Below are 18,028 nucleotides of genomic sequence, written 5' to 3'. Positions count from 1 at the left end.
CGTTTTCCTAAAAAGTGTAGTTCAGCATTATTTTACAGACCAATAACTGCTGTATGTGGTTTAAGAAAAAATTAAACTGTTATTTTCTCCCTGGGAAAATTAGATCATTGCTGGAGAAAACTGCCACAGGACACATTATTAGACACTAGAAAATATAAAACAGAAATTAAATTAACAACAATATTTTGTTCAATGTATTTACCAAAAACAGCGTGAACAGATAGTGTTGTGTGTTTTCCTAATGTTTCATAATATATAAGTTTATAATTGTTACAAACTGCAATAAAAACAATTGAAAAGACAGAGGCAAATAAAACAAGCAATTTAAAATGATTTAATTTAAAAAGAAATAAGATACCACAATAGTGATACAGTAAAAATATAAGACAAGATAGAAATTGAAGGATGCACTAAAATTAATTAGGCTTTTTTGTAAAGGCACTGTATGTCTTGAAATGTGATTTAAAAGATGTCACTGAACCTGCAAGCTTCAGGTTCTCAGGAAGGGAATCAGCATCTTATTTGACGTTTTCACTGAAACAGACAAAAGCAACACATGGAAGTGTTTAAAGATACAGCGATTCAGAAGCTGGTAAAATCTGAAAGGCAAGATAAACCCTTTGCAGGCTGAGTTGGGATGAGTGATAGTGTTAAGGTCATTGCTCTTACTGTTAGGTGTAGTATAGCTCTGTGAGTAGAGATGGTTCTAACACTGATGTAAGGAAGCGGTTTCATTCTCACTGGGGCCACTCATCCTCAAAATAAATGCAGTTATTTTGCTGTAATGTGCGTTGGACAGAAATGACTGTGGAGAGTGTCATCTAGCTGGCAAACAAGCTGAACTGGTTGGCATGATGCTGTTTGGCTGCCCGCACTGACTGTACACTCTGAAATGATGATGCTTCGATTATACAAACAGCTTTTTCACTGTGTTCTGGATTCATAAATGGTCATGCTTGATGCGATGCAGGGACAATTGTAACTGAGAGAAAATATATAGAAAATGCACACTGTCCCATCTTCAATTCAATCTCAACTAGATCTTGATTCACTGGTCAAATATAATGCATCTCTATGTATGATTGTACACCCACCATCCTGTCTGAGTGTTTGTCAGGAAAACTGTTCTTCTGGATCTTTCTCACAATGGCACAACGTTTCCTCCTCCTCCCACTTAAATCTTAGGCAAACAAACATTTAATTTTGACTGATTTTATTGTTTATTGCACCAAATTCAGGGCTAGTGTGGTTCCACAATACCTGTGACATGCAGGGTTGTGTATGATTTAAATTTTATCAATTCTGATTCTACTAATCGAATCTTGGTTCCGATTCAAACCCCCTCACCACAAATCTTGTCCACTTTCTCCTTCTCATTTTCCCCTTCATGGCTAAAGTGAAAGTACTTTCTGTACTGGAGTGGTGTCTCTGGGGACTCGTATCTGAGAAAAACATATATTGGAATAATTTGTAGACATCATTCGTTTGGCTTCAATATAAAAGGTGAATCTCAGCTCATCTATGTTTTGTAACTGAGTGTGAGACGTTGCTACTGTTAGCGTTAGCTGCGCCATTGTCGCTTGGAGACCGCAACAAATCTGAACACATTGTTTAAGTAAATGCTTCGTCATATTGGAGGTACTTCCTCTGTTGCACGAAATATCCTTACTGCAGGTGTTGCACTTTGCTGTGTTGTTATTGTATTTAGAAGAGCTAAGCCAAACTTCTGAGTGTTTGCTCATGTCTGCCATGGTCCAGGAATGTAAACAGAAGTACTCTCTTCTCACATGCTTTGTTGACGTACTGCGTAACAAATGACTTGACGTTAAGTCACTGTAAAATGCTCCCTGCCGTTCAGTCGGGAGAGCGACTAAAATTTGCAAAAAGTTAGAAACCGATAAGCAGAATCGAAATGCACGTGTCTTAACGAATCCACTGTTCTTGGAAATTCAGTAATGTTTCAAACTTGGGACCAGTTCTCGATACTCAACCCTAGTCAAATGTTGAATCCCTGTAAGAGGCTCTGCATTGTAATGGGCTGCTCCACACCACCTTTAATTTTCTGCACACGTTCAGCATTTTACCTTCCTCTTGAAGTCAAAGAAGGGAGACAACCACATGCCCTAGGTCTGAGAAAATAAATCAAAATGGGGTTATACAGTAGGAGAAAAGAGGAATGAGAGAGAATTTCATAGTGAAGTGCAGTGTTCTAATATTCCCTGAAGGACATGAAGTGGGGCCATTTTCCCTCCTCTGCTATTACCTGCAAGATTGGCCACCTGCAAGGAAATTAAATTGCACAGTGAAAGCTTTATTTGTTTGACATGTGCTCTTGCACTGATTCTCTAAAAGGTGTTCTGGGTCATATGGTCAAAACTTGACTTAATAATTACCCGGGGCTACTTTTACCACACAACCCCACAATGATTAATCGTACTACGGCGTTCAACAGCCTGGATGGAAGTGAAGAGAGTCAAAAAAACAAACTGCTCATTTAGTCATTAAGTCTGTAGTTGTTTTCTAAAGATAGATTGCCAGGAGTGAAGACTTATTTTGCGTTGTTTCTGACATGATAACAGAACAATAAAGCAAATTTTACAAATGGTGTCTTTTCTACCGCTCCTTTTTCATGGATTGCATTTAATTAGGGATGAAAACAATCAGACTCATATGCATCTCAGGTTTAATTAATTAAAGTATGACAAGAATTATTATTGCAGACCTGAAAAGCAATCAAAGACATTAAGCCTGATACATCAGACTATCTGATGCTGCAGGGTGGTTTGCTGATTTAACATCAGTCCTGTTATCTCTTATCATATTGTACATTATTGATTATTATCATGTATTGACAAACTGTTGTCTGGTCCTTATGAACTGATTGTACTGTATGTTGTTATGTGAATTATACTCAGTCACTTGATTACATGAAAGCAAATAAATTCTCCTAACCTGTGTAGTCTGTGATGTGCACAATTAAGTGTGTATGTGACTGCACGTCAGCATGCATGGATGTGTACGTGAGCAGCTGAGATCAAATGTTGTGGCAGCATCTTATGACCGTGCAGAGCCAGCATCTGCCACCTGGTGGTTAACCTTTGCAAAAACACACAGTCATGTTTCACCGTCAGATACGCCATTTAAAAAGGATGCTAAAATTCAACACACAGATGAGATTACCCTAAACATGTTACTACACAGCTTGCAATAGGTACAGCTTTCTAAATGCTGAGCTGAATGTACCAAATTACCTCCCTTCCCCAAAAAATAAATCTCCTCCTTCAACCTCCCCAGTTTCTATCAAACAACTCAAGACAACGGCCCCACAGGGACTATCAGCCTGACACACCAGGAACCTCTGTGACTCTGTGTGTGTCTCTCCTCTCTGCAGGGTGGAAAAAAGGACAAGGTCTTGTACAGTGACTCAGATGTGCAAAGTGTCAGGAATGTTTAAGGATATTTGCGTTTACAGGGATTTCTATGCAGAACATCAATGGAATTTAGCTTGCACACATGATTTCAGATGACTGAGCGCATCGGTGCTTTGTGTAACACACACACAGGGTGTTAGACTTCCGCTGCATGTGTTGTGTGTGTGTGTGTGTGTGTGTGTGTGTATGTGTTGTCTCTGTGTCTGACTGCTGTAGTGTGGGCACTCTGCCAGATATCCACTGAGCTCTGGTCGTGTTCACAGCTCCGTCCCTTGACATCCCAGTTTGAAGCACAGCCAACCACAGGCTAGACACATTTTGCAGCACCAATGAGGATGCAGATCATGGCTGTGAAGAAAAGGGTGTCAGACTGCACAAGCCAATCAGCCTGATCTGAAGGCCATCCAGAACTCAGCAGGCTAGTCTGAGAGGCCGGCCTGCCAGACTGCCTGACCACTGACTCGTGAGAGAGGCCATGAGAAGCCTCTCTACCACTCATTCATTTGTAATTCACTAGCATTCATACAGGTCCGCCACATATCCAACACATGTGTCGATGAATTGCATTAGCATTTAAATTAAGCTTAAATGCCTATGTGAGGATGATGCTCTTCTTTAATGTGAGTGGACAATTACCTTGTAGTTCGTTTCCTTCTGTGGGTCATAAAGGAAAGTTGCCTGAGAATGAGTTATTAGGATTACTTAAAGGCTTCCCTTAAGGCCCCTATTCCCTGCAGAACGTGGTCATTAGTACCAACCTCCCACGGAGACCTCCCTCTGCTGCCGCAACTGTGCTGAATCATTTCAGCACCACGGACAGCTCTCCTCAAACCTCCATTCATGTTTATTGTGTTCATGGACAGGAGGGTTTTTATTTCTCTTTTCCTCATCTTCTTGTGTCCTGGTGGTTAACCTCCACACCCACAGACACACCCACAGACACAGCAGGGACATAGGACATTCATTTTCAAAATGGGGGCTGAATATGTGGGGAAATAAAAAACTGAAGTGTAAGGAATGGCAGAAATTAATTTCAATTTTCATTTTGTCTTCACATGGATTGGCAGTGATCTACTGTATTTCATTTTCCTCAAATCTCCCCTCGCTGGCAGATTCTGCTCTGCTGCTAAATGTTCTGGCCTTCATCTCACATATCTAAAATGCAGGCAGATGTAGGAGAGTAATTTCATAAATATATTCTATCCAGTGCTGTCTGACATTTCTCAGGAAATCTCATAAACTGTATAAATATTAAATATATTCTGATTCTCTGAAGAATATTTTACAAGCGCCCACATGTGTTAAAGTATTCATCAGAAATGCTGCAGGAGTCTAGCGTGCTTGATGAATGTGTTTCTGTCCACATGTGTAAAGATTCAGCCTGCATGTTTATACAAGACAGACATTGCATTTTTCCCCCCCTAGTCTAAGTGTATGTATTTGGGTCTCAGTAGCATAAATGTACTGTATGTCTTTGCTTCAGTGGAGTCACAGGGGAGCTGTGTTGATGAGATTGTTGTTGTGATGGAGAGTCCTCACTTGCTTCCTACATGCAGATAAAATATGACTTACAGAGAAAACTGTGTGTGTGTGTGTGTGTTGGAGGGAGGGAGGGGGGCTGCTTTTGCTTGCAGCTAATGATGTAATTATGTTGAAAACAAACGCAACAACCAAACCCGTTTAGGAAGAGTTACACAAACAAAGTCAAAACAGAGGAATATGAAATAAAAAAAATGTTCTCACATTAAGGGAGGTGATTTAACATTCACCTTTGCGCATAGGTTCTATTATAGCTGTAATTGTCTGCATTTTGTTGACTCTGTCAGATTACCAGAGTCTGCGCTCTGTTGACTGTGTTTTCTCTTCTTCCTCAGGCCACATCTCTCCGTGGAAGGCCTCCAAACAGGTACGATGATTGAACCAATCGTGTTTCCGCTTGTTTGTATATGTGTGTGTTCGAATGAGAAAAGAAAGAGAGGCAGGGAGAAAACACGTGTGTCTGAGCCAGATATGTTTGTTGAAGCAGAAATGTAAAATAGAAGTGCGTAGGATCAGTGTTTGTCACGGGGGCTGTATTGCCTCAGAGGCTTTTGCTTTATTGTGAAATGAGCCAGCCTGTCCTGACCTGCTTATTGGTTTGATCACATCAGATCTCATACCTCACCAGCTGGGGAAAAGCTCTTCAGATTTGTACTTAAACTGCACCTGCTACTACTCATACAATCAGCACTCATTCATGGTATTCGGCAGCATATTAAGATGTAATGAATCTTATCTCATTTCATTTAAGTGTAAATTGTGAATATTGATTTGAATTAATTTTCATATCTGCCCCAGGCCAAATAGATCGGTTTCTTCACTGCATAATTTAATTACGGAATCAAAACATTTAACTAAACTCACACACTTACTTGATAATAAAAAATTTTAATCATTGTTTAAGTCTGATGAGAATCTTCCATCATCTAGGTTTCTTAACAGTATTCTTCTGCATAATGTTAGCCTCGGATTAGTTTTAACTTCACGGTCATTCATATTTTTATCATTTAAAAACAACTTCCATAGAGATAATATATCAGATAACCCCTTACCCTAACACTGTAAACAGTATAAACAACATTTGTCAAAGTTTTATCGTTAGAGTTACAGTATTTCATTAAAGGTGAGTGCAGGGTTTCCGTCCACGCTGAAATAACTTGTTCACTGCCTTGACTTTTCTGCCAGCTGTTGTTTGCTTCTTATTTGCACTACAGCTGCTGTTGTATAGCACTGTGTACGTTTTTATTGTTGTGTTGTTTTTTTCTTGACTTATGCTAATATTAGTTCTTATATCTCGTACTACAGGTCAGTGCTGTTTAGTATTTCAGCTGTTTGTTGCTGTTTTCTCCTGCCGGCATGGTGTGGTAACACGTAGGCCGTTGCTAGTACTGTCTGTCCTGTGTGAACCAAGTCTGTGACTGGTTTCTATTTTGTATGTTCCTTCTATGTGAATGTTTGTGCTCACACCACAAATTAATTTCACTTAAAGATCAATAAATCAGTAAATCATCCAATGAGATGCCAACAGACGTGTTGAGCCACAGTAAGAGCAACATTTTGCCTAAGAAACATAATCCATCAATTCAGTTTGAAACATTTGTATTTAAAATATTAAAGTCCCCCTCCAAAATGTTTAGCTTAGTGTTACTTCACCTTTGGCCTTCATTGTGGTAGGAAGAAAGTTTATCTGTCTCTCGGTCACATTAAATCTCAGTTTAAGATGTGGACAGACAAGTAAGTGATTTGGGGCACAAATCGTTATAAAATACTTTGGGCTAATCACGGTCCAATAATTTAACTTAGAAAAATGTGATGATGAAACTCTGCTCCATTCTCATAAACTGAGAATGGATTTTTCAGTGAAGTACAAGACATCTTGTGTCCAGCAGTTAAACTCTTGAAATGAGAGAACTCCTGCACAGACCTTTCATTTGCAACAACTTTAATGTTACCTGGTGACAGGTAGCAAATGGGATGGGATGGGACAGGATTTTTTTTACTCTGTCATTGGATTGTTCAGGGAGCGGGACGGGAAAAGTTTGGGGACACCATCCTCCAAGGTGCAGCAATGCAAATGGCAGAAGGGTTGGCTGAAGTTCAATATAGATCAGAAGGTGTGGTCATTAATTAATATGCTCCCAGCCAGTAACTTCACTGGTCTCATAGCTCTGAAACAGCTGAGCCAATCACAGTGATGCATGATGATCATTTAGTTGTTGGTTTTTTTGTTGTTGTTTTTTTGGAAAATAAGCTGTGACACACATGATTAATGAGCCCTGTATATCCGATATTTCCCTCATAAACATGCTGAATACTGTGATATAACCGACCAGTCTGATGTGTGTAGAGGTGTGTGCAGTTATTCATTCGCACGCGATTTAATGAAGTTTAACATGGTGGACGACCGTGTGTAATGGCACTGCGCTCTGGCGCAGCACTTCTCAAATCAGAAGCACCAGACTTATCAACATATCTGTACTGCTGCCATCAGTTTACTGCTGTGATTTAATCAACAAAAGGATAAGCTTTTTATACAGTATAAATCAGCAGATTCTCACTCGTGTTCATTTATACAGTATAAGCAGGAAGTCCTGCTTTGACCACTATAAAGGTTATTTTTTGATGCAGATATTAAAGGCATCTGCTAGTTGGGGAGTTTTTAATGAAATCAAATGTCTTAATTATGTTTTGTAGTATTGTTCTGCTGCGCATTTGTCAAAATCAACAGATTGGCAACAGAAACTGATGTGGTTCTGAGAAGTGTATTGTCAGTGCAAAGACCCATTTCCACCAAAATAAACCTGTCACTTGTTTGCCCCACAAAAACAGATCCCCGTACCTTAAATCTGTTGTTGGTGTTTTTCTTGTAGTTGCCTGACCAGTGGGACCCACATGGCAGCCCCCAGGCAAACCTGTCCGGCCCAGTTTTGCCGCCTGGCACGCCCTTCCCAAACCAGCCACAGCACCGCATGTCTGTGCCTGACTCCACCGAGGGCTTCGACCTTAACAAACCTGACCCCTACGACCTTTATGAGAAGTCTAGGGCTATCTACGAGAGCCGACGTGAGTGCTGAAACCAAGTTCATGGGAGACGGAGCAATTCCGTTGCTATAAGTTGCATAAATAATATGGTGATTTGATATTAAAGAAGGAGTCAACCTTTATTGTCTGTCTCTCAGGTCCAGAGTATGAAGAGGTGGAGGTGCACCTGCTGAGGGAGAAGACCGGGTTCGGCTTCCGCATCCTGGGGGGAGACGAGGCCGTGCAGGCTGTGAGTCCGGACGCCCGTGACAAGGCTCGTATGGGACGGGCTGGACCACACACATATTTAACCTCATGCGCACCAACCTCGTCTGACCTGCACCTAACCTCATCTAACACTTCATCCAGTTACACACATTTGACCAACATACCCTCCACACACACACACACACTTACACACAAGCACACCTCGTCTTCCTCACACTGTCCTGACCCTCTAACTGCTCAGTACCTCCCATACTGAAGTAACGCCTTGCTAACTTGTCCACGTGTAAAATAGCATGCAGACTGTGATACAGAGAGAATGTGGCAGCACAATATTAGGAAGTTACCATAGTTTACAAAAAGCAATTACTGTGTGGATCAACTGTGTCTGTGTTTCATCCTCTTCACCTTCATCTATGTTGCTAATATTGATTGTCTTTGAACAGATTGTTATTGGCGCTATAATAGAGAACACTCCTGCTGAGCGCGATGGGCGGCTTCGACCCGGGGATGAGCTAATTTCTGTGGATAAAAATGTGGTTGCTGGGAAACCACACAAATTCGTAATAGACTTGATGCACGCAGCCGCTCGCAACGGTCAAGTCAGCTTGACTGTGAGAAGGAGAGTGCAAATGCCTGGTGAGGACACATTTTATATTGTTCTTTTGTGTTTTTTTTGTTTAGTTTTGTTTTTGTTTTTTGACACTTTATCAAGACTGGAGAACATGTTGCACATTTCACTGGCATCAAATTTGAAAAAGACAACTTGGACACATGTGCTGACAATCTGTGTGCAGGATCAGTACATACCCACGTATCTTTTCTATGGGAGTACATCATACATATCTCCTGGGCGAAATCTTCAGTCAGATATATAGGGGGAACCAACCGGGTTGGGGAATAGGTAGAATCTTAAAAAAAAACACACACACATTAAAATAAAGCACTTAGGGTTTGGAATTATAGCTTGGTATGATTTTGAAGTGCAAAGTGTATTCGGCTTTCCAGATGAGTGTCCACTACTGGTTCCCTGGACTCACACTTTTTTGTTGTTGTTTTTATCTCTTTTGTTTGTTTTGTCTCTTTTTTTGTTTGGTTGTCTGTATTTTGTGTTAGTTTATTATGTCTGTTTATTGTCATTTTTTCTGTTTTGCAAAAACAGGAGTTTAATAAAAATGTTTTTAAAAAACCCTGATGGTCAATGTTGCTGATCTGGGAGATGAGGCTCTTATTTGTATCCTGATGCACACACACCTAGCACACAGACTGTATATGAGCACAGAACAATGAACACATTAAAGATTTCTCTGTATTTTCAGTAATAATGCTTTAACCAGCTACACATTGGGTGTTCAGTAAACACAGAACAGAGTGGGAGGGACCGTGTGCCACAGACAACACACGCTCCAGTGCACAAAATTGCCACCCACAAGCGTGTGAGCATTTTGACCAGCAACACAATGAAACAGTGTAAATCTTGGATCAGCCTGTTAACATTGAAAACACCACACTAGATGTGTTCAAGAAGAGCAAAGGCTACGGAACGGCCCAAATCTTCCTGTGTGTTTTGGAGTCAGTTTAACACTGAATATTGAGGGAGATGTTACCCCACTTTATTACTATATATGCAGTGCAACTGCAAGGGGTACATACATACACAAGAGTCATACCTGCCAAATGTCAAAGAGGCATGACATTGACGGAGAATCACTGTGGGAAGTAGAGAAGTGCACTGTTGCATGCAATACATGCTGCAGATTTGTAAATTCTCCAATGGCTACATCTTAGGCCACTTTGAGTTAGAACAAGCTTTAAAATGAATAGTGACTGTGAGTAAATTGGTCACATTTTATAGTAACAACTGCTGCTTTGACTCATCCTATCTCTCTCCCCTGAAGGTGAACCATGTCCTGTTAATGGCCGCAGCCCCGGTTCGGTGTCGACACAACATAGCTCTCCACGTAGCGATGCAGCTTCAGCTACGGGCCCTTCGGTGGTCGCCGTCCCAACTGCCACCTCTCCTCCAGAGGGATGCGCCCTGCAAACCAGTGATGTGGTTATTCACCGCAAGGAGAATGAGGGCTTCGGCTTCGTCATCATCAGCTCCCTGAACAGACCGGAGAACGCCGCCGTCATCAGTGAGTTGCTTCTGTCTGTCGCCCTAAAGTTACTGTGATCCTAAGGGTGGTGACTGTCCTACAGTGATCATTTAGGCATTTTTGACTATTTCAATTTAAACAGTTTTAATTTTAATAATCATTTTAAATGAATTTTTAATATTCTTTTACACAGTTTACCACCTGTTGTGCTTGCACTGCATGTCCTCAAGAAACAGGGTCAGAATTTGTTTATTATATCTGCTTTACTTATAACCAGTGGGCCTTATGTCCCTTAACAATTAACTTACTTGAGTGGTGTTTCTTATCCCATTCAATAGCTTCAGAATTTTCAATAGCTGTGGTCAAACAGAAATTGGCTTGATTTTAAGTTTTGCTTTTATATGTTGGTCTTAAATTGGTCCTTCATGCCATGTCGTATTAAAAGAGTCTTCAAAAGTCTTAAATTTGTTTTTATTACACATATGGTTCCACTAAAGGGAGTCAGCGTGGTCTGACAGCACACTGAAGAATTTTATATGAAAATATCTTGCACTCAAAAAAATATTTATATGCATTCTAAAAATTCTCTCCCTAAATTCATGTATTTAAAAAATATTGTTTCTCATCTCTGCTGTATTGTTATTTTAATTCAAAATTGAGGTTGACAGACACCTTGGTTGTGCCTGTTTCCAGCTGTGCCCCATAAAATAGGACGCATAATCGAGGGCAGCCCTGCAGACCGATGTGGGAAGCTGAAAGTGGGCGACCGGATCCTGGCTGTAAACGGACAGTCCATCATCAGCATGCCGCACGCAGACATCGTCAAGCTCATTAAAGACGCAGGGCTAACAGTCACACTGCACATCATACCAGAGGAGGGTAGGTGTTTGTGTGTGAAATTAAATCAAATTGTGTGAATTTTGTGTGCCAGCTTGTTTAGTTTTCCCTTTTATACTTGATAAAGAAGTCTGTCTTCTTTGTTTTATGATAATGTATTCTATTTAGCATGGCCAAGAGGACCCTTACACACATAATGCATTATGTGAAGTCAAAAAAAGTCAAAGCCTTGTACAGCCTTGTCTTGTGACAATGACACATTTTAGAGTAATAATTTTAAGATTTATAACTTGGCTAAAGGTTACAAGCCCACTTCAAGTTATATAGAAGATAACTCTCTTCAGAGTTTGACATTTTCCACACAGGTGACGTCTTGTCTTGCCTTTTGACCATCACAGGTTCCCATTCGGGCCCCAGCTCAGAGAAGCAGAGCCCCATGACCCAGAAACACAGCCCCCAGACCCAGCCCAGCCCTGTAGCCCAGCCAGGCCAAGGTGGCACCCAGCCCGGCCAACCAGCCACTCAGACAGGTCAAGCGCCTGTCCAGCCCAGCCAGACACCAGCTCAGACAAGCCAAACAGTGACTTGCCCTCCTGCACCAGCAGCATCCCAGCCTGCACCAGCTGGAACCCAGCAAAGCCCGGTCACCCAGGCCTCTGGCCTCCCTCCACAGCTCTACCTCCACGACGGCAGGTAAGGCAGCACTGAGAGGGATCTTGTTTGGACTCAGCAAGAGCGCTTTGTAAGCGTCTAGGTGGCACGGAAAGTGAATGGAAGGAGGATAAGCAGAAGTTTTCAAAGAAAACTGTGTGTCTAGATGAGAGTGTGTCATCCTCTCCTTGCATGACAGTAAGTTCAGGAGGAAAACTGTGACTGCAGACAACTTTTGTCCCAGTCAGACTCTCCATCTTAGACTGTTTTTTACTTTGTTGCATAACACCACTTAGCTCTTACAGTGTCCGTGAATAATTTACCTTAAAGTATCTCTTCTATAATACAGGAACCCAGCGATCAGGCCCTGTTTCATATCAAAACTATGAAAATGTGAGTGTATGCATGGGTGTGTGTGTGTGTGTGAGTCTCAGATCAAGACACTGAGAGTGGCACTCCCAGAGCTGTGGATTTAAGCCCATTTTACAAGTTGATAAAAGATTCAAAAGAAAGTGGTGTTCCCATCCTGATGAGCCTCCGTAGCTGCACACACTCAGTAATCCCTACAATCTCTTCTTTCACATGGCAAACTGAGCTCAAATGTTACTTTACCCATAAATCTACACATTAGGCACACTGTCCACTCTCATAAGAGAAGACGTATGTGTACATGTGAGGTTGTGTGCAGTAGGATACCACCTTCTTTAAAACTTCTTCAAAGCAATCGTTTCTCTATCATGACACAAACCTCTTCTCTGATTTTGGTGCTTTCTCTCTCCTCACAGGTCAGAGGTAAAAGCCAGACAGGACGTCAAACCTGACTTCCGCCATCCTCCGTTCACTGATTACAGGCAACCTCCTGTGGACTATCGTCACCCACCAGTTACTGATTATCGACAGCCCCCGACGCTTGACTACAGACACCCGCCCGGTCTGCTGGACTTTAGACAGCACCCTGCAGCTGCACAGTTCCCTCTGGGGTTGCCTCCTGATTTCAGACCACAGGTACAGCCAGACAAAGAACTGTTTGCTCAGTTTGACATTGTGTTGAGTATTGAGTGCCCATATTTATTTGTATGTTCTGCAAATCATCACATTTCTTTCTGCAGGACTATGATTACTTCACGGTGGAGCTGGAGAAAAGTGCAAAGGGTTTTGGCTTCAGTATCCGCGGGGGCAGAGAGTACAAGATGGACCTGTTTGTGTTGCGCCTTGCTGAGGATGGTCCTGCCATACGTAATGGACGGATGAGGGTAAGATGACATGGATGACAAGATGAAAACTATGACAAAGTGAAAAGGTTCTTTGGGAGATGATTGAATTGCTGTCAATGAAATGTACAAAGGTGTTATTAAGGTGTTTAAGGTGTTTAATAACGGTGGAATTAAAGGTGTTAGATTATTTTAAATTCCACTGAATTTAAAGATGTCAAGAAGTTTAAAATTTAATACAACATGTAATTTTGCCGTCTGTTGTTCTTTTGCTATGCGAATAATGCTTTGCTTTTTCTTTTGTTAAGTCAGATCTTTATTTTACTGTCTGGCCCGTCTTCATCATGGGGCAGGAATAGCTTATAGGTTAGGAAAGGGGGGAAAGTGAGTATCAGTGCATTTGAACTCCCTCTGCTCAGCCTCAACCTGTCCTGTTGAGGTGCACTTCGAAGGAAGCGCTTAATGTTACTTATTCCCCAGTTGCGCCAGTGGAGGTACTCACCAGCAGAAGACTGTGGCTGTGTAGAAAAGTCAACTTTCCGTGAATAAACAGAGGCTGACAGGAATCGACCCTGTCCTCCGTGTGTCTTCTCCAGGTAGGGGATCAGATCATAGAGATTAACGGGGACAGCACTCGGGACATGACTCACGCCCGAGCCATTGAACTCATCAAGGCAGGAGGCAGGCGGGTCAGGCTGCTACTAAAGCGAGGCACAGGACAAGTGCCAGAATATGGTGAGTTTTTCTGGCACAAAGTAAAGTCTTTAAATGTCTTCCCACACTTTCTCTCTCCTCTGACTCTGACCTGATCTCTTTCTCTCTTTCACACCAGAGATTCATTGCTTGAGGATCAATATTACTGTTCTTTAAGGGTCTTTAACTGCAAATGCTTTGTTTCACTCAAGAACATTAACATGCATTAATATCTTTCTGCATTTTACTCCCCACTCTTCTATTCTGTAGTCTGAAATTAAATTTGTGTTATTTATGTGAATAACTGTGTTGATCAAACAGTAGAATAACAACCTACTCTCTAGCTCTTCGTGTGTTGTAACCCCTCTGCTTTAAGTCTAATGATTGGTATAGGCTTTTACTTGCCTTCCCTCAGGAATGGTACCTCCCAACCTCTCCATGTGCATGAAAGGTGACACACTAAGCTCCCCCTATTTCTTCCTAATGGGCCACTCTAAAGACACGGTTTGTGAAAAACTGCATGTCTCTCTCTCCATACTGATTAGTCTGTGTGGTGTGTAGCTGTGATCTATACTGCAATCGTGTGTGTGCATGATCATGAGTTTATGCATGGGAAAATAGCAGCCGTGTGTGTGTGCGTGTGTGCGAGTGTGCGGGTGCGGGTGCGGGTGCTTATGCATGTAAGAGAGCAATATGGTTTGAAGTGACCCTCCAGATGAAATTGAAGAGGGCTGTGAAGTAGACTGCGTGAAATCAATCTGTCAGGGCCGCCCAGGATTAGTCTGTCGTACAACTACAAATATGTTAATTGTTTTTCAGCACTGAACGGATCCTGTCCCACATGTCTGTTTTTGTGGAAGTAATGTAGGCATAAAGGCCTACATGGTCAGGTGTGTGCTGCTCACAAATGTTTGCATGCAACTTTGCCTGGTATTATATTAGGATGTGGTGTTTAATTGTATTATTGTATTATCTTTCCGTTTTCCCTCTCCTCAGTCTTTCTTTCTCTGTGGGTGCATGCTGGTTTGTGACACTCTGATGTCAGTCCACCTGAGCGTGTTTTCTTCTTCCCTGACAGACTGTGTCGGCCTCTGGGATTCCCTTTCTACAGCCCACTCTGCCCTGCAGGAAGTGACCCTCGAGCCCCACCCGAATCCATTGCTCTCATCCCATCCAGCCTCAGCCCCAGACTCCCCTCATCAGCTCCCTCTAGAGGCCACAGTGTGCATGGCAGACAAAGCTCCACAGCTGACAGACCACAGCTCCATTAGAGGGGCTACAGGTGGCAGGTCCACCCAGCAGAAGTGCATCATCAGGGGGCAGGGAACCCCTCTGGGGTCTGGAGAGATGGACTGTGGACCAGGCGACAGACAGCCTCGGGCTTTGCCTCCCAAAGGTGTCCTGGGGAGGTCTGTTGAAAGAAGAGAGAGGCAGAGGGAGACTTGCTCCCCCTGCTGTGAGAGAAAGGGCCTGCTCACACAGGCCATGACCACTGTCTGGCCCTGGGACCCATATGTGAGCGTGAATTTGAATGGAGCCTCTCTAGGCAGTGGAGATGGACATGTCAGCCTCCAGGAGAGGCTGGTGTCCAGAGGTCTGTTCCCCAGAGAAGATGAGAGGGCCAGTGGCCACAGTGGGCTTTGCTGCCCCTCTAAGACCATGGAAGATCCTCCTGTGAGGAGCGCAGCAGCCTCCCCTGGGCCCTGGAACATCCCTGGGTCTGACAAACTGCCTGGCACCCTGAGGTCCTGGACCTCCACAGTAAGCAGGTAGAATGGATCTCGCTGGTTTGGACTGGATCACACTGTCTGGCTCCTCATTCAGTTCACCATCGGATGTCTGAGTAAAACAGTAAATCTCCCTCACCCTCTCTTTCTGTCTTGTTTTCTTCTCCGTCTACTTCTAAGATCATATTTTATGTTTCATTTGTTCGTACGAGATAATTATTACACCCACCACCTTAAAAAAACAGAAGAACTTTCACAGTTATTGTAACATACAGTATAAAACTGATGGAGACTCACTCAATATGTAGGCATTTTGGACAGATGGCACAACAATGTCTGATTCTGAGTGGAGCTGTGCTTTCGATGTGTACCTTTAACTACTCAACCGTATCTGGATCAGATTGGTTAGTGCAACGTAACCTCAGATGGAACAAGGTTCCTCGCAGGAGAGAGACATATGTACATCCAAGAGATTTACTTTTGCTCCATTTTCTCTGTGCAGCGGGAAGTGTGATACTACAAATCTGTCAGAGGGATGCAGTGACACTGAAACTCCCGGAGGACATGGCACTGACCCAAGTGACAGCCTGGTTAACCCCACATATGTTAGATTTCACATGCCTACCAATATATCATATACTGTAAATGTAAAGATGTGAAAAATATGTACATTTGGTAATCTCAGAAACATACCTGTTGGTGTTTTTTGAGGCAGTGTCGTAGTTAGATACATTGTAAAGAAAAGAGTAAAAAAACACCAGGACAGTATTTTAGGATCACTTTTTCCATGGCCTCGTCTATAACTACATATCAAAGACTGTGCAAGTCACCAAACCCAGACCGCTGAGGGAGGCAGTGGTCACGTGCATGGATATAAACCACCATGTCATTACACAGGGACTCACATGTCTTTTACAGGTAGAATATAGAGAGGATATCCTCTGTGGAGCTGACCCGTTGGTATTCATGTGAGACAAAAAAAAATTTTTCAGCAAATTGAACTTTTGAGTGACTGAAAACGGCTGGCTTAGTAAGAACTCGTAATACTGTTCTCAGTTATGTAACTTGATCACAAGTCAACCATGCAGTCATCATGCAGAATTATAAGCCGTGTTGTATTCATTTAATGCTCAACTGAAGAATTTGTCCAGTCTATATTTCCCATTTCTATGCCTTTTACTGTGCTAAGCGTACCACATCACTGTGGGAGAGGGGCATCGGTGTGGGGAAGCGGAGGCCGATGGTTGTGAGGTGGGGCGGAGTGCCTTACTCAAACTAATGCAGAGCTGTTGTGATTTGTTTTGGGAATTGAATGCAAAACAGATGTGACCGTGCACACATATCAGCCTGTTTTCTTCTGACTTAACACCAACCAGTACATATAGTAATCTTGATGCACTCTCAGCTGTATAGTTTATCAATGTCAGTGATTGCTCTTGTCCCCTAGTGCTTCAAGGGGGATCAAATGTAGCCTGTAGCATTACATCCTCTTCTTAGAGAGTGGAGCTGTGAACGTTTATCCAGACAGGGTCATAATCAAAGTGGGCCGTTGTTTCAGATGAGTCTCATTTCAGCTTTATTTGTCTGTTGTGTAAAGAGAACATGTTAAGTTTCCATTGTTGCAGGTGGCACCAACGCTGGCTGAATCTGAACCCACGACCTAAGACGATCTGTGAAAGACAAATGCGTTGAAACGTGTGTTTGCTCACAAAGTTTTGATACTGGCAGTCGAGGCATGCTGCTATTAAACTGAGACACCAGAGATGAAATCACTATCCTCCTGCATTTCTCCATTTTGATATCATCCATTTCTCACAAGATGTTTGGTCTCATTAAAAATGAACCACCTGAGCTTTTGAGTAGTATATTTTGAAAATCACAATGTATTGTGACAATTTGCCTGACTGCAGCACGATGTTGTGAACTGACATCGGCCTACTGATAAACTGCATTTAACAAGACGATGCACCTTCAGACTTTGACACTAGGACCTTGTGCATAAAGCATCATCAAGACGGCTCTTGGCCCGCATTGGTTTCTGAGTAAAACGTGATCTGGATGTTTTTGGAGCCGAGTTCATGTGACAAACTGGTTAACATGTTAGTGAGGAGCATGAGAACATGCCATTAGGCTGTAGAAATGTGTTTACTGTATGTACAAATGTCAAAGTTCAGAAAAGGTGAAAGAATATATCATCCAGCCCTTTGTCTCTGTCCAGGCCGTCCTCCCTGCCTGCTGTGAGTGATTTTGTATACAGAAACAAAAAACTGCTTTATTGGAACCTGTGAAGGATGGCACGTTCATAAATCCCCATTGAGATCAAGTATAACTGTGTAGTGTTAATTGTGTACTATTCACCTTGTACAGCTGTATTCCTACAAATATGGTTTACTGTATCATTGATACTGTAGTTTCAAAGACGTGAACTATTTTTATGAAATGCGACAGTACTGATATATTACATTTTGCTAAAAAACAAAAAACTTGTTTACTGAAAGATATTCTGAAATACTGTCAAATAAACTCTTGACATGGTGTAAAATATTCTTTTCTAGATTGTTTTCCTCATAACCATAACAGTGAGACGGAGGAAT

General features: G+C 42.2%; 1 protein-coding gene across 5 annotated transcripts in view; it reads left to right on the top strand.

Moving 5' to 3' along the window:
- Positions 1-17,978, top strand: part of LOC119894106 (membrane-associated guanylate kinase, WW and PDZ domain-containing protein 2-like) — an 85,202-nt gene extending 67,224 nt beyond the window's left edge. For 2 of the 5 annotated variants that reach the window (XM_038706637.1, XM_038706639.1), the window contains exons 12-22: positions 5,306-5,337; positions 7,841-8,033; positions 8,150-8,265; positions 8,663-8,855; positions 10,115-10,354; positions 11,009-11,194; positions 11,551-11,845; positions 12,589-12,808; positions 12,913-13,056; positions 13,611-13,749; positions 14,786-17,978. In XM_038706637.1, coding sequence (XP_038562565.1) covers positions 5,306-5,337; positions 7,841-8,033; positions 8,150-8,265; positions 8,663-8,855; positions 10,115-10,354; positions 11,009-11,194; positions 11,551-11,845; positions 12,589-12,808; positions 12,913-13,056; positions 13,611-13,749; positions 14,786-15,480 — 2,453 coding nt within the window. In that variant the 3' untranslated portion in view covers positions 15,481-17,978. Of the gene's footprint in view, positions 1-5,305; positions 5,338-7,840; positions 8,034-8,149; positions 8,266-8,662; positions 8,856-10,114; positions 10,355-11,008; positions 11,195-11,550; positions 11,846-12,588; positions 12,809-12,912; positions 13,057-13,610; positions 13,750-14,122; positions 14,212-14,785 lie in introns of all 5 variants that reach the window. The other 3 variants (XM_038706642.1, XM_038706641.1, XM_038706638.1) reach the window with 3 other exon arrangements.
- Positions 17,979-18,028: the final 50 nt, after the last annotated feature.

The sequence above is a fragment of the Micropterus salmoides genome, unplaced genomic scaffold, assembly GCF_014851395.1.
Source record: "Micropterus salmoides isolate LMB-PRFRI ecotype aquatic unplaced genomic scaffold, ASM1485139v1 Ms_hic_scaffold_8, whole genome shotgun sequence".
Classification (NCBI taxonomy): Eukaryota; Metazoa; Chordata; class Actinopteri; order Centrarchiformes; family Centrarchidae; genus Micropterus; species Micropterus salmoides.
The sequence above is the reverse complement of the archived record's forward strand: the minus strand, read 5'-3'. Positions and strand labels throughout refer to the sequence as shown.